The sequence below is a fragment of the Mangifera indica genome, chromosome 13 (genome assembly GCF_011075055.1).
Source record: "Mangifera indica cultivar Alphonso chromosome 13, CATAS_Mindica_2.1, whole genome shotgun sequence".
Classification (NCBI taxonomy): domain Eukaryota; kingdom Viridiplantae; phylum Streptophyta; class Magnoliopsida; order Sapindales; family Anacardiaceae; genus Mangifera; species Mangifera indica.
Genome location: NC_058149.1, coordinates 10,774,098 through 10,788,121, shown reverse-complemented (window position 1 = coordinate 10,788,121; position 14,024 = coordinate 10,774,098). Strand labels below are relative to the sequence as shown.

The window sequence follows — 14,024 nt, the reverse complement described above, 5'->3', positions numbered from 1 at the left end:
AAAGCAACTCCTATCGAAAAGGGCGTTGTCGCTACCATTTAAGTCATCAATACTTCAAAACGGCTCCGTGTTAGTAAAACACTAAACTATTAAACGACGTGTCGTTTAGCCGAAATCTCCCCTCCTTCCCCCCGCCCGTGAAGAGAAAGAGAAAAACAAAACAGAGCCTCCGCAAACAGTAACCAAACGAAAGAGAGGAAAATGGGGAATCCGAAGCAGAAGTGGACATCGGAGGAAGAAGAAGCACTTAGAGCAGGAGTAGCCAAACACGGAACAGGCAAGTGGAAGAACATACAGAGAGATCCCGAGTTTAATCCATTCCTCTTCTCCCGCTCTAATATTGATCTCAAGGTATCTCCTTTATTGATTTTTTTTTTTTTAATTATTGTCCCATCTATTCCATTAATATCTAAAATTAATATTTTTTTATTTACTTATATTTTTTATGGATAGAAGAGGGATTTCAATGTTAAAGTTGAAATTTTTCATGCTGTTTGAAGATGTTTCTTGTTCAAAGGAGATTATGTGAGGTTATGAACTGTTTGGTGTTGATTTTAAGCTTTTTAAGCTGTTAATTGGTAGGACAATTTACTCCAGTTATGGGGCATCTGTTATGCTGGTTAAGAACTGTGGAGTTGCAACAAAACCAATTTACAAGACAGGTTGGTTCATTAAACGGTAGTAAAGATATCAGGTTTTTAAGTTATAAATTAAAATAGTGATCTGAATGAGCTGTACATTTGATATGAACTATATAATGTGCAAAGATGTAATTGGTTATTGGATTTTGAAGTAGAAGAAATTGTTTGGTAAGAAACATTCATGTATTTGGAAGTGTTCAAGAGGTCATTCTTTTCTTCTGCTTATTTCAGCAAGTTTGGGGATGGGAACTGCCCTCTGAACCATTTCTTTTGACAAAGATGATGATGGAAGAAGGGAACTAGACCATGTCCCACCACTAGAGTATTGTAAGAAGCAATTAGCCAGATTTAGTTTCTCTACAAGTCAGTTAGTTCCATTCAGTAAAGTGCGGTTTAATGTCTTTCTATGTCAGAAGTGAGATAGGGACTAAAGTCAGGGCTTGGTGCATCTAGCTTAGTTGATTTATTCCATGTCCATAACTTGGGATTATGCTCATGATTTTATTGCTGTCTTCTTGCATAGGATAAATGGCGGAATATGAGTGTTAGTGCTGGCTTACAAGGTCCTCGGGAAAAATCACGGACACTAAAACCAAAAGCTGGTTCAGATGCTCCAGCTGCACCATTGTCTACTCCACAGACTTCAACTGCTACTACTGCTGTTGCTGCTACTGCTACTGCAGCGGTGCCTGATGCATCAGTAGATTCAACCATTGATGATTCTGCTAGAAGCTGTGCACCAAAGTATTGTATTACCAATATGAATTTTTCCCTGTTTTTCTGCTTTGTCTTTCTTGGTGGTGTACATGTTTCTTTTTCTTTTTGCTCCTCGGGTGTCAAAGGGAGCTGCAAAAAGTTTTAAGAAGAAAAATGGAATAACGTGAACAGTTTCATCATTGTCTTCCTTTTGCATCTGCACTCTATTTTTATCATTGACAAGTTATTTCGAAATTTGTGAGGATTAGGAGACTGGAAAAATATAATCATTTTCCTATAGAAATCAGAATAGCTTTACAAAATTCCCTGGCATTGGTGCAGAACTGCGGTTTTATGCTTTGAAGAACATGGAAAAGGAAATGCATTGATCATATGTTGTGATTTGATGGTCTTCCTTGTTGTTTTGTTTTCCACATCTGCCACTAAAAATAAAAATAGAAATGTTTTCATGCTAAGCTTGTTTTGTGTAGAATATGCATGTGTTAAGCACACTTTTTTAAGAATGCCCCCTTGAAATTATATACAAATCAACAAGAAACTTTAAATAGGTTCAACTATCAGATTAGGCTCAACAAGTGGTGCATTTGTATGCCATTATTTTATAGGGTTGGTGCTTCAATGGGCAAAAACAATTTCTTCTCCTGGAAACAGATGGTCTGTAAAACTCCAAAATACTTTGCTTAATCTGTTATTCTTTTTACTTTTTAATTCAACAACATCCGTAAGTGACATTGTTTCAGCTTGAACATACAAGAAAATTATGCTAGTAATATTAAGAAATCATGTTCTAGGAAATTATAAAACTCTGACATAGCAGTTAGAGTGACATTGCAACATCTTCTTGTTGAATATATGGTTTCTCTTATTTATCTCAACTTGCTGTTGATAATTGTGAAATTATTCACATACAAATCATCAAAGATAAGGCTGTCTTGTTATTATCATCATCATCATTAATGGATTAAAATGTTCCAGTGTGCTGACTCTTGAAACAGGTATTAGATATTAGTATATAACATGTCAGACGATGTTATATAGTGCCAATTTAAGTTGTCAAATAAATAGTTCAGAATAATGATTGTCATCCTACCAGATGTTCTTAATTATTCTGATTATACGGTGTTTGAAATAAGTGCTGAATCTCCCAGGTACAATGCATTGATTTTTGAAGCTATTTCTACCTTGAAAGAGCCCAATGGATCTGATGTTTCTGCAATTCTCAGCTTTATTGAGGTGTGACTGAATTTTCATTCATCTCTTTTTTTTTTTTTTTTTTTGGGTGTGTATCAATATTTTACCGCAGGATGTAATATATTTGGACAAGGAATCAAAAGCTGTTCCTGGATACTAAAATGTTAATGGGCATATGAAAATAGAGTTAGGTTAATTGCCTGTACTGTCTCCTGTCTTTCCACCTTGATTTGATATTGTTTTTTAATTATCCTTAAAATTTGAAGTGTAACTGAATTTTCTGTGTATAATGGTTTGTCTTACCCTTTAAGCTTGTTAGAAAATCTCATAGATAGTAGATTATATATTGATATTTCATAATTGCCCAAAAGGTTTTATCTTTCACTCGGAGGGTTTCTGGGATCATGCTTGACCTATTAGTTCTCTGCCAGACCCAGAAAGCTTCCTCAAAATGTAAAATAAAATATCTTGCATCTAAGCACATAAAGAACAATTTTATTGTCATGCATTGCAGATTATGAAGGATAGCTGATACCTGAAATATGAATGTAATGAATGTGGATTTCTTGCTTTTCTGATAGTGTATTCCAGCTTCTTTAAAGACTTACAAAGGAAACCGAATTATAACAATGGTTCACTTATAGGTTTTGAGTGAGATACATAATTTGCTACAATCTTACCGTTTGCAAGGTTTTACGGGTTTTCAACATCTTCACATAACTTATTAATCCTGGTTTATAGGTTTGAACAAAGTAATGGGAAAGAAAATGTTATATTCAAATGACAAGTTTCTTCTTTCTTTGATACATTTTGCAGCAAAGGCTTGAGGTGCCACAAAATTTCAGGAGGCAGTTAAGTTCAAGGCTGAGAAGGTTGGTTGCGCAAGAAAAACTTGAAAAGGTTAATGCCTTTTTCTTTTAATTGCTGATTCTTTTTACAATGATACTTATCTTACTTTTCATTCCTTTTTTTATTTTTCAAAAATGAATAGTGCCATATTGCCCAAGTTCAATGACTGTGACTGATACTTTTCTTTCCATTCTTGTTTCTTCTGTAATTTAATGAGTGATTTTGTCCTATTTTTATTGTATCCCCTTTTATGGTGGTCTATCATGTTAGATCAAGTTGTTTATTTGCTTTGGTACAGGGCTGTTTAGGATCTATAAAGTACCTTTAACTTTCTGGTTGCCTCTTGATAGTAGCAAAAAATATTTTTGAAGATGAGAAGATCTGGGTCATGATCTAAATCTAGCAATTAATACCTAATATTCCATCTTGAAGTTACTCAACATTAGAGTTGAAAACATGTATCATATAAGATCTTTTTCTGTCCAAAATCCCTGTAGCTAGGAACTGGAGGACACATTATGAGGTTGATGATGGCCTTCAAAAGTCTCTGATCTCTGAAATAGACCATGAGGTGAATCCAACCTTAGGACGTTAGCAAGACCACTAGTTCCTCTAAATGGATATTTGATTTCCCACAATGAACTGCTTAACAAGTTAATTCCAAATTTGGTGCTAGAATAAAGGCTTGACAAGAAATTGCTTATTGATGCTTATAGAAGAGTAACAATTTCCTTTGTTTAATATGTATAGAATAGGATGTTGATTTTTTTTCCAACTTACTAAGTGATCTACAAAAATCATGGGCCTTTGCAATGTATTCATTATATTTTTTGAGACCTAATTTTGATTTGTGACATCCTTCATTTTTGCTTCACCAAATCCTAGATGAAGATAGGGATAATGAAGGTATGGTGCAATATAGTCGATAATTTATTTATCTACTGGCAGTCCACCCCTCTACTGGTGCCAAATCTCCTCCCCCATCATAAATAATAAATGGAGAGAAGCTACATAGAATCCCTTCTTCATGTATGTCCACAAGGCCTTCCCAATACACAGAATTACTAGTGGTTTCTAGTGATCTGCAGCATTCATTTCTTTCTTGGTAAAGCTTGACAATCTATTGCAGCTATGTATGCTAAGCAACGAACTGTGATGAACAAGGAAATAAGTTTATGGAATTTGTGGAAATGAATACCATCAGCTGGCTTTTGTGCACAACAAATCTAATGCCATATCTTTCAGTTTGTAGCCAAGGATGAAATTCTAAACCTTCTAGTTATTATATGATTGGACTGCAGGTCCAAAATTGCTTCAAGTTAAAGGAAGCTGCTGTGTCAGGAACACAAACACCTATTCCAAAGCAGAAGGATATCAGGCCTAGGCCATTGCAGAGCATTAACCATATATCCTCTGCAAATACAGTGGAAGCAGCGGCTGTTGCTGCAGCCAGTCAGATTGCTGATGCTGAAAACAAGTCTTTTGTGGCAGCTGAAGCAGTTAAAGAGGCAGAAAGGATTTCAAGGATGGCTGAAGACACAGATTCACTGCTTCAGTTGGCCAAAGAGATTTTTGAGAAATGTAATATTGGAAGTTACTTTCTTGCTTAAATTTTTTCTCATTGCATTTCTATGTTATATTAATTCATTCTTTCTTTTTTTTTATAACAGGTTCACAAGGTGAAGTTGTGCTTATGGCATATTGAGTCAGCTCTTATGGCTTAGAGAGATGACTCCTGCAAATGCAATTAGCATATGTAAATATTGCTTAATGTTTACATGGCTGGTTTTATGGTAATCATTTGCTCCATTAAACTTTTCAAATGGGGTGCAAATACAATAAAAGGTCTTTCTTTTTTCATTTTTCTAAATAAAGTTTATACTGTAACTCTTAAAATAGTCAGATTTTGTCCTTTTTGAAGTGATTTGTATGATTCTGAGTTAGGTTAGGGTCAAATATATAGATGCAGGAGGAATTTGCAACTTTGAAAACCCATGCTGGAGAAAACTATGCAACTTAAGGGGTTGGGACATATGTTGTCAACTTAAATTCTCAGTCTTAATGTCATAAATAGATATTCAATTGGGTCAATCCTTGATTTGATCGATTAGACTAACATTCAAATTGGATTCAATTTTCAACCATTGCAAAGGTGGGGGTTACATGAGAAATGGGAAAGGAAACTACAATAAATTAGAAGTTGTGGTTAAAGTGAAAAATCTGGTGGCTACTGTTTGAAGGTGGTTGTTGGTGCCTTCAATGGTTGGTGTGTGTGCAGCAGTGGCTAAGGTGACTCCACCCTCCAAGTGGATGCCATGAGTGCAATGTCAAGGGGGAGTTGGCAAATATGAGGGCATGGGTTGTGGCTCAAGAACTCATGTAGGGCCACGATTGTTTATGTCTAAGCTTTGAGACTCGTGCAAGCGGCAACAAGTTTTATGATAATTTCTCCTTTTGATCTCATGCAACATCAATACCAAAGTTCTCAATTTGATGGAATTAGGCAAATCCAATCAAATCATGATCGATCAATATTGTCGGTGAGGGCAATGTTGCAAGATAATGGCCAAATTTACCAACTCCCGGGTGTTTTTGATAGCTAAGAAATGAGAAAGGTCAAGAAAAAAAAAAGGCCAAACGACTATTTTCCACTCAAGGTTTGATGTTTTCTCAAATGTCCCCTTTTTAATTATGGAAATACCAAACATCCATCCATGACCGGTTAAATTTAACATAACCCTAACGCCTAAAAATTTTATCTCTTTTTGCCCCCCTAAACTTTAAAAACTAAAATTTTCCTCCAGCCTAAGTTTTAAAAAATGACAGTTTCACCCTAGGGTTTCGTTTTGAAATCTCTGGCGACATCTCCAGCTCCATTGCCGACAGCCTCTCCCTTCCGAAGCATCTTCTCCTTCTGACGATCTCTTTCCTCCTATTTGGAGGCCCGATCGACGTCAGAGAAGCCTTGGGAGACGAAGTTCTTCGTCTTCCCAGACGAAGAGGAAGTCGTCGTCTTCGCGGCTTCGTCTTGGGAAGACGGTTGTCTTCCCAGAGGTCTTTTTCTGGGAAGACGATCGTCTTCTCGGTTTCATCTTCGTCTGGGAAGACGAAGAACTTCGTCTTCCCCGACAAAGTTCTTTGTCTCTCAAGGTGTCTCCGACGCCTATCGGGCCTCCAAATAGGAGGAAAGAGATTATCGAAAAGAGAGGATGCTTTGGAAGGGAGAGGTCGTCGGCAATGGAGTCGGAGATTTCAAAACGAAATCCTAGGGTGAAACTGCCATTTTTTAAAATATAGGCTGGGAAAAATTTTAGTTTTCAAAGTTTAGGAGGGCAAAAATAACTTATATTTTAGTTTATTTTTTAATATTATAGAGAAAATGACGATTTTACCCTTATCACCGTTAATTTTAACTGCTCATGGGTAGGTGTTTGGTGTTTCCATAGTTAAAGGGGGGACATTTAAGAAAACATCAAACCTTGGGTGGGAAATAATCGTTTGGCCAAAAAAAAAAGACAGAGGAAAAAAGGAAACATAGAAGTTAGGTAGAATGAAAATGACGCTATTTATACTTTTAGAGTGCAAGTGATATTTACCCTATTATCAATGGTAGATGGTGATAAAATTATCATTTGAATTTTAAAATAACAATTGATATTAAAAAGGCCAAATGACTATTTCCCACCCAAGTTATGTTTTTTCTGTAAATTTCCTCCCAGTAACTTTGAAAAGCCTATTTACCTACCCATAGGCTATTAAAAAAAACGTCAGGTTGACGGATTCAAGGGCAAATTCATCATTTTATCTATAATATTAAAAATAAACTTAAATTTAATTTCTTTTTTACCCCCAAACTCTAACAACTAACAATTTTTTCCCAACCCAAGTGTTCAAATACGACATTTTCCCCCTAGGGTTTTCAAACTTTCGGATTGAATTTTTCGGTAAAGACTGACGATCTTCAGGCGACGTCTCCTCTTTTCGATCGTCCGGTGTCTTCCCCTCCATGGCGACGACATCGTACAGAGTCAGAAGTATACGATTGGAAGGAGGGGTCGTCAGAGAGGGAGAGTAGGTGCTTGGAGATCGTCAGTCGTCGTCGTCAAAAAAATTGATCTGAAGGTTTAGAAACCCTAGGGGGGGGAAATGTAGTTTTTGAAAATTTGGGTTGGGGGAAAATTTAGTTTTTAAAGTTTAGGGGGGCAAAAAGAGATAAAATTTTAAGGGATTAGGGTTCCGTTAATTTTAACTGCTCATGAATGGGTATTTGGTATTATTAAAGTTAATGGGGGGAAACTTGAGAATGCAACATACCTTGGGTAGGAAATAGTCCTTTGGCCTATTAAAAAAATATTTTCCGAGAGGTTACAAAGTGATTTCTTTAAAGTTCGGGTGGCACGAGGTCATTTGGCCTTTAAAAATATTTATGATAATTTTAGCACTCCCCAACCCAATCATGGCGGATCAAATCATTCCATCCATTTTTCCGTCTAGATATTCATTCTTGTTACTTTTTCTCCTAGTTCCCAAAACCCCAGAGGCACTGAGAGGACCGAAGGTGGAACCGCAATGTGTGGAGATGCGACAAAATGGGACGAAAACGCATACAGAGAAAGCGTACTTAAAGAGAGAGAGATCCAGACCCGAACCGTATTCAGGACCGTGTGGAGCCCCTTTAACCCTAGCCCTGAGACCATCGTTGTCGCCTCCAGCGATGGTTCAATTGCCTCTTACTCTATCTCCTCCATCATTTCAGAACTCGTCAGTCCACTCTCTATTCAACTTTAAAAAAAAATAAAAAGACGTTTTTTTAAATACCTATTTACTGATAAGTTTGGGTTTTGCTGTGTTTCGCTGCAGCCATTCGGTTTAAGTAATAGCAAGACTCAACAGTAAGGAAGCGTTGATTTGAATGGTTTAATTTATAGTTAAAATTTGGTTTATTAGGACTAATTTATGGTTGCCGCGAAACTTGTTTGTTGCATAGTTTATTAGGAGCTGGACCTAGCGGATATCTTCAGGGGCATGATGGACCTGCCTATGATGTTAAATTTTATGGTGATGATGAAGATGCATTGTTGTTGAGGTTTGATTCGGGTTTGCTTGTATCTTTCCTTCTTGTTTTTGAAAATCGTAATATAGTCAATGTTGATTCATTTGGAAGCTGATATCATGAATTGGGCATCGGAATATTCTCAAAGCTCATTTTAATATTCTTTTGTGTTACCAATTTGAAGAAAGTATGTTTGTTTAGTGGTGCTCACAATGCCTACGTGTTAATGGGCCTAATTTTTGGAGGAATTCCAAGTTAAGCTTTGTTAGGGTGATACATTAAGAGCACCAGGCTTTAAATAAGTACGAGTAAGAATTTGATGCTATTGAAGGTTGGGATTGTTTGTGGGCTCTACCATAGTCTAGTTCTTCTTTGAGCTCGCCTTGTTACTATTTTTTTCATCAGAAATTGTTATTGAGATATAAATTATCACGCACATATACATACAGGATTGCTTGTAGCTTTCAATTGCTTAAGTAGGAATAGTGGTGTTGATTACAAAACACCTATATGTCGTGCAGTTGTGGTGATGATGGTAGAATTTTTGGATGGAAGTGGGAGGAAATTACAAAATCAGAAGTGCCTATTCATTTACAAGGTAATAGATGAGTGAAGTTTTACTGATTTCTTAGTTGGCTTATGTTTAAATGATTGACTTTTCTTTAAATTACTATTTTTGCATATCCAAAATCTATACTCTGTTCTGTTATTCTAGTTGCTTTATGCAAAACCATTACAAGGATAATTGTTGTATTCTGTTAGTGTCCAATGCGTATTGTCTGTTAGCTATACATGTTTTCCAACTGATTATTTTTCTTTGTTGAACATAGAATTCTGTCTTATAGGGGATATCTATATGCTTAATAGTGTGATTTTAACTTTCTTTTTTTAGATTTCCTTTTCAGTGCTACCTATGATTCTCTAAAATTAATTTTAGGCAACCCTACTGTTGTTCATGCCTGCAGTTTCTTGGTCTACCTCTACTTTTAATGACATTAATATCAGTTCAGTTTGTCAAAGTTTATTATCTTTTCATACAAGTTTTCCGTGTGCTCTTTATGTATTTATTTTCTTTTAGTGGATAAAAAACATATTTTATTTGCTCTTGTTTTCTGCTTGTGCAGGAAATCATGTGAAGCCAGTTTTGGACTTGGTGAATCCTCAACATAAGTGAGTCAAGTCATTAGCATGATATTAAATAAGCTTTACATCATCAAGGTTTCCCATGAGTAGGAGTGTGCTCGTGTTTCACTTACTGAGCTAGCCCAATTGTTTAGTACTTTATTTCTCTACCCTCTTTAGAGACTACTATACTTCTAGTTACTTTCTAGCCACATATCTTATTTCACGTGCTTGAATGCCCTTCCTACCTTACATGGGAAGAATTTTATTTGTATTCCTCAATCTTTCCCTTCTTGTATTCCTCAATCTTTCCTTTCTCTTGTGCTAGTTAACATACCTCTTTGTTTCATATCACATTCTTGAGCCCCCAATTATTGCCTAGCCTGTCTTTCTAATCCTACACTATTTCCTTTGTACAATGCACCTTTCAATTCCTTTCATAACTAAAGAATTATCTTGATATTAGGCATTCCAAGTTGGATACAATTTGTCTCTAAAAGCTACAGATTATCCTGTTTGGTGCCACTGTGATCTCTTCATTTTGTGGAGCTTGTAACTAACAAGCTTTGCTCATATCTTATTTTTGTGTATTTAGTTGCTTAAAAGTGTCATCCACCCTCCTTTGCCATTTTCTTCTACATTCCACTCCTCTTCATAAACTTATTTTTTTATGTTTTCTTTTTTTCAGAGGCCCTTGGGGTGCACTTTCTCCCATTCCAGAAAATAATGCCATTGCTGTTGATACTGAGGTTTTTTTCTGTAATCATTTTAGCTATAGTGTATAAGTTAATATTGCTTTCATAACAGGGAAAGGACTTTACCAGTTTTGAAAATGCCTTTGACTTCACCTTTTTTGATAGGGGGGATCCATTTTTTCAGCAGCTGGCGATTCTTGTGCATATTGCTGGGATGTGGTATGTATTTTCTCAAGGTGAACATCCCTTGTAGAATAACGTGCAATGAACTTCACTTATTTTGCTAGCTGTACTGATTTCAATTTTTCGCTGCTGGAGTTTTTCAGGAGAGCAGTAAGATCAAAATGACTTTTAAGGGGCATTCAGACTACTTGCATTGTATAGTTGCTCGCAAATCCACCAATCAGGTCTAGTTTTTTTTTTTCATCTTAGTGAGGATCACTTTGGAACCGTAATATCAGAAAAGTTTCCTCTGAATTGATTTTGAGTCCTGATCTTGGTTGATGGATTGCTGTTCTGAAAGTCAGATAAACTGATTATTTGTTTTCTTATAGTTTAGGGGTTAATTATCATTATTTTATTTAAAGAGTTTACCTTGTTTCTTATCCCCCTCCCCACCCCCCACCCCAAAAAAAAAAGAGGGAGGGGAGTGGGAGTGGGAGGGAAAGGAGTGGTTGTGTGATTTCTTAGAGTTCTGTGATTACCCTATCATTTAGTCTCAAATAGGGATTTGTGAACATCTTCTTCTTTCTATTCTATCTAGCTCTGGATTAGTCCAATACTTGCTGATAACTGGCTATTGATAACCCATTTTTGTCACCAAATTTTTGTCAGGCAAAAGTTTGGTTTTTGACCTATTCATTCATAATGACTTCTTTTAGGTCTATGAATTCGTTGACTATTTATGAAGCTACAGTTATCCTATGCACTTAATATTTTTCACTGTTGACATTACCATATGCAGCACTGTGCAACAGCTATGAGGTTCAAATGTATTGTCAATGTCTTTTTCTCATATTAACCTTTTTCACTTTTCAGATTGTAACTGGTTCAGAGGATGGAACTGTACAAATATGGGGTAAAATCTGGTCTTCATAATTTCAATAAACTATAGCAGGAAATAAGTGTTAGATATTAGCACAATTCTATTATTGACACTTTGATGAACCAAAGTCGGCTCCACAAGATATAGTTTATTGTAGTTTATATTAATATATGATGCATAAGGAGATAACATGTCAATGAAGTAACTTAATATGAGTATCCACTACATTTTAGTGATAGCAATTGCACTGGAATGAATTTCTCTTCATGAAACCTATTCTTTATCCTGAATTTTGGCTGAATCATATATATGATTATCTAGGCAAAATTGATGTGTTAAGTGGCTTGTATATGTGTTTTCCTAGATTGCAAAAGTGGAAAGTGTGTTCAAGTAATTGATCCGGCAAGAGATAAGAGGTCAAAAGGTTTCATTTCATGTGTTAGTTGCATTGCCCTTGATGCAAGTGAGAGCTGGTTGGTAAGAGTTTCAGAAGATTGTTACAGTTTTCATGTTCATTTGCATTGCATTAAATGAAGTGTATATTGGCATATCATATTATAAATATTTCACCAGGGTATCTATGCCTATTAGCTTGTTGACCATTGTGGTGTTAATAATATTTCTTGGGTCAGAATGTGACCATTTTGATTAAATTCTTACTTCACAGGCTTGTGGCAGTGGTAGAAGTTTATCGGTTTGGAATCTTCCTGCTTCTGAATGTGTTTCAAGCATTTCTACACATGCATCCATACAGGATGTAATATTTGATGATAATCAAGTAAGTGAGAAGAAGCAGGACTGATTTTGAACATGTTTAATAATTTCTTAGAGGGTGTGGAGGGAATATCTGCATTTGTGTGGGCTTGCATAACTTTAAAAAAAAAATCAATACCGTGTTAAAAAAAAGTGGCAGAAGGCTGATTCAAAGATCAAAGAACTTCTATCTCCACTTGGCCTAAAGGATTTGTGATTAGATGTTTTCTAAGTTGGCTGTTATCTATTATATCTTGTGAAAAATAAAACGGAATGTTGTCTGAAGTGGTTTATGTTACTGCCCTGTATTTTTACTTGCTTCTCTTGTTTTTATTTTGTCTAGGAATTTAAATTAATTGTTTCTTAATTGTTTTCTGATAAAATTTTCAATTTATACTGTTGATCTCTCTGCCATTTTGTAATACATGTATACTTTTAGAAGTATCATGGTGTGTATAGCTTTTCTGCTTTCCCTGTATAATAATTATTGTATTACCATAACAGATTTTAGCTGTTGGAGCAGAACCTCTACTTAGTCGTTTTGACATTAACGGGATGACACTTTCGCAAATTCAATGTGCTGCACACTCAGCATTCTCTATCTCTTTACATCCATCTGGTGTATGACCCCATTTTGTTTGCCTCTCTCCATTATCTCTGATTTGCTATCTTATATTATTATTGTTGTTGTTGTTATAGTTATTATTATTATTATTATTATTGTTTTTTTAGCTGTTGGAACAGAACCTCTGTTGTGGTATTTGCCTACTAAAATGCGGACCATTTGATAAATTATTAAGTGATGTGCACACACACATATGTCATGATTTATTCGGTCACAGCATCTGGCTCCGTGATACTGTTTAGTTATTTCCACATTATACTGTACAAATACAATGTCTAATGTTTCTCTGCTGTTAGTCCATTATTCATATTACTGGTATAATTTGCTTTAGTCCATTGTTATATAACTGATTTGATTTGCTTCTTATGTTTTGGAAACCATTTTCGGAACAGGTTACTGCTGTTGGAGGGTATGGAGGTGTCGTGGACGTCATCTCTTTGTTTGGAAGTCATTTGTGCACATTCCACTGCCAAGGCATATAGTTGTTATTGATGTTAATGGCATGCTCTTAAGATACAGGTAAATAGGTTGCACAAAGCCTTAAACATTAAAAGCTGGGAAGGATCCAGTTAAATGTTGCAGTGTTGTATTTGTTAAAGACCCCCAATTTGGAACAACAATTACTAAGTATGATAAATCACTTCACAAGGAACAATCTGGGTGAGGGGAGAGCTTTTTGTAGTGACTTTTCATTTCTAATGCCATGCATTTTTACCTTTTAGTTCTTTGATGAAAGCTTATGCGGTTTGATAGATAACTAGAAGGGACCTAACCGGATAGTTGGGAAGCAAGTAGCAGCCATTCTCTGGATTTTAGCATAAAATGTTGAAGGGTTTTATTGTTGTTTTACATAATATTTAAAAAGTTATGAAATTAAAAAGAAATTATAATGGAAAATGATGTGTGTGCTCAAGAATAAAACTATTGCCTATAAATAACTTGTACAAATTTATTGTACAATTTATCTCTTTGTTGTGTTTCTCTCTGATGAAGATAATCCATCTTCATCAGAGATGGAGATATTAGGGGTAGAGATTGTTGGAGGAAATTCATTGGAAAATAAAAACCTAATAGAAAGAGAAATATAATATTTCAAAGATTAATTTAAAGAAAAACAAAATTTTAAATAAAAAGGAAAATAGATAAAATTTTATTATTATTAATTAAATAATAATTTTATTTTTAAAATTAATTAATTATATTAATTTTAATTATTTATAAATGAGAATTTAAAGTTTCGACAAAGCTTGGGTGAGAATAAGTCTTTCGGCGATGTAAAATATTAGGCCAAACCTGTTAATACTAGGCCCAATCGAAGAATGTAGAGGTCCAT

At 35.3% G+C, this 14,024-nt stretch overlaps 2 protein-coding genes across 3 annotated transcripts; both read left to right on the top strand.

Moving 5' to 3' along the window:
- The first annotated feature begins 72 nt into the window (after positions 1–72).
- LOC123194827 (telomere repeat-binding factor 4-like) lies at positions 73–5,300 on the top strand. The gene is made up of 6 exons (XM_044608261.1): positions 73–351; positions 1,165–1,385; positions 2,507–2,591; positions 3,366–3,449; positions 4,700–4,979; positions 5,069–5,300. The coding sequence occupies exons 1-6, from the start codon at positions 202–204 to the stop codon at positions 5,101–5,103; spliced, it is 855 nt and encodes a 284-aa protein (XP_044464196.1). The 5' UTR covers positions 73–201; the 3' UTR covers positions 5,104–5,300.
- A 2,550-nt stretch (positions 5,301–7,850) lies between these two features.
- On the top strand, positions 7,851–13,412 carry LOC123195194 (THO complex subunit 6). Of its 2 annotated transcripts, XM_044608842.1 has the most exons (13): positions 7,852–8,159; positions 8,259–8,290; positions 8,386–8,484; positions 8,973–9,049; positions 9,576–9,621; positions 10,262–10,322; positions 10,434–10,487; positions 10,595–10,675; positions 11,307–11,346; positions 11,678–11,790; positions 11,981–12,091; positions 12,571–12,687; positions 13,084–13,412. In XM_044608842.1, the coding sequence occupies exons 1-13, from the start codon at positions 7,968–7,970 to the stop codon at positions 13,171–13,173; spliced, it is 1,113 nt and encodes a 370-aa protein (XP_044464777.1). In that variant the 5' UTR covers positions 7,852–7,967; the 3' UTR covers positions 13,174–13,412. The 2 variants fall into 2 exon arrangements, with proteins under 2 accessions (XP_044464778.1, XP_044464777.1); XM_044608843.1 differs by lacking the exon at positions 12,571–12,687 and having other exon boundaries at positions 7,851–8,159.
- Positions 13,413–14,024: the final 612 nt, after the last annotated feature.

Excerpts from the sequence above, each read along its gene's own strand:
- LOC123194827 (XM_044608261.1), top strand. The coding sequence starts at position 202 with ATGGGGAATCCGAAGCAGAAGTGGACATCGGAGGAAGAAGAAGCACTT. Across the intron at positions 352-1,164 it reads GCTCTAATATTGATCTCAAG|GATAAATGGCGGAATATGAG; the intron begins GTATCTCCTTTA and ends CTTCTTGCATAG. Across the intron at positions 4,980-5,068 it reads CAAAGAGATTTTTGAGAAAT|GTTCACAAGGTGAAGTTGTG; the intron begins GTAATATTGGAA and ends TTTTTATAACAG.
- LOC123195194 (XM_044608842.1), top strand. The coding sequence starts at position 7,968 with ATGTGTGGAGATGCGACAAAATGGGACGAAAACGCATACAGAGAAAGC. Across the intron at positions 10,488-10,594 it reads GTGCATATTGCTGGGATGTG|GAGAGCAGTAAGATCAAAAT; the intron begins GTATGTATTTTC and ends GGAGTTTTTCAG. Across the intron at positions 11,347-11,677 it reads TGGAACTGTACAAATATGGG|ATTGCAAAAGTGGAAAGTGT; the intron begins GTAAAATCTGGT and ends GTGTTTTCCTAG.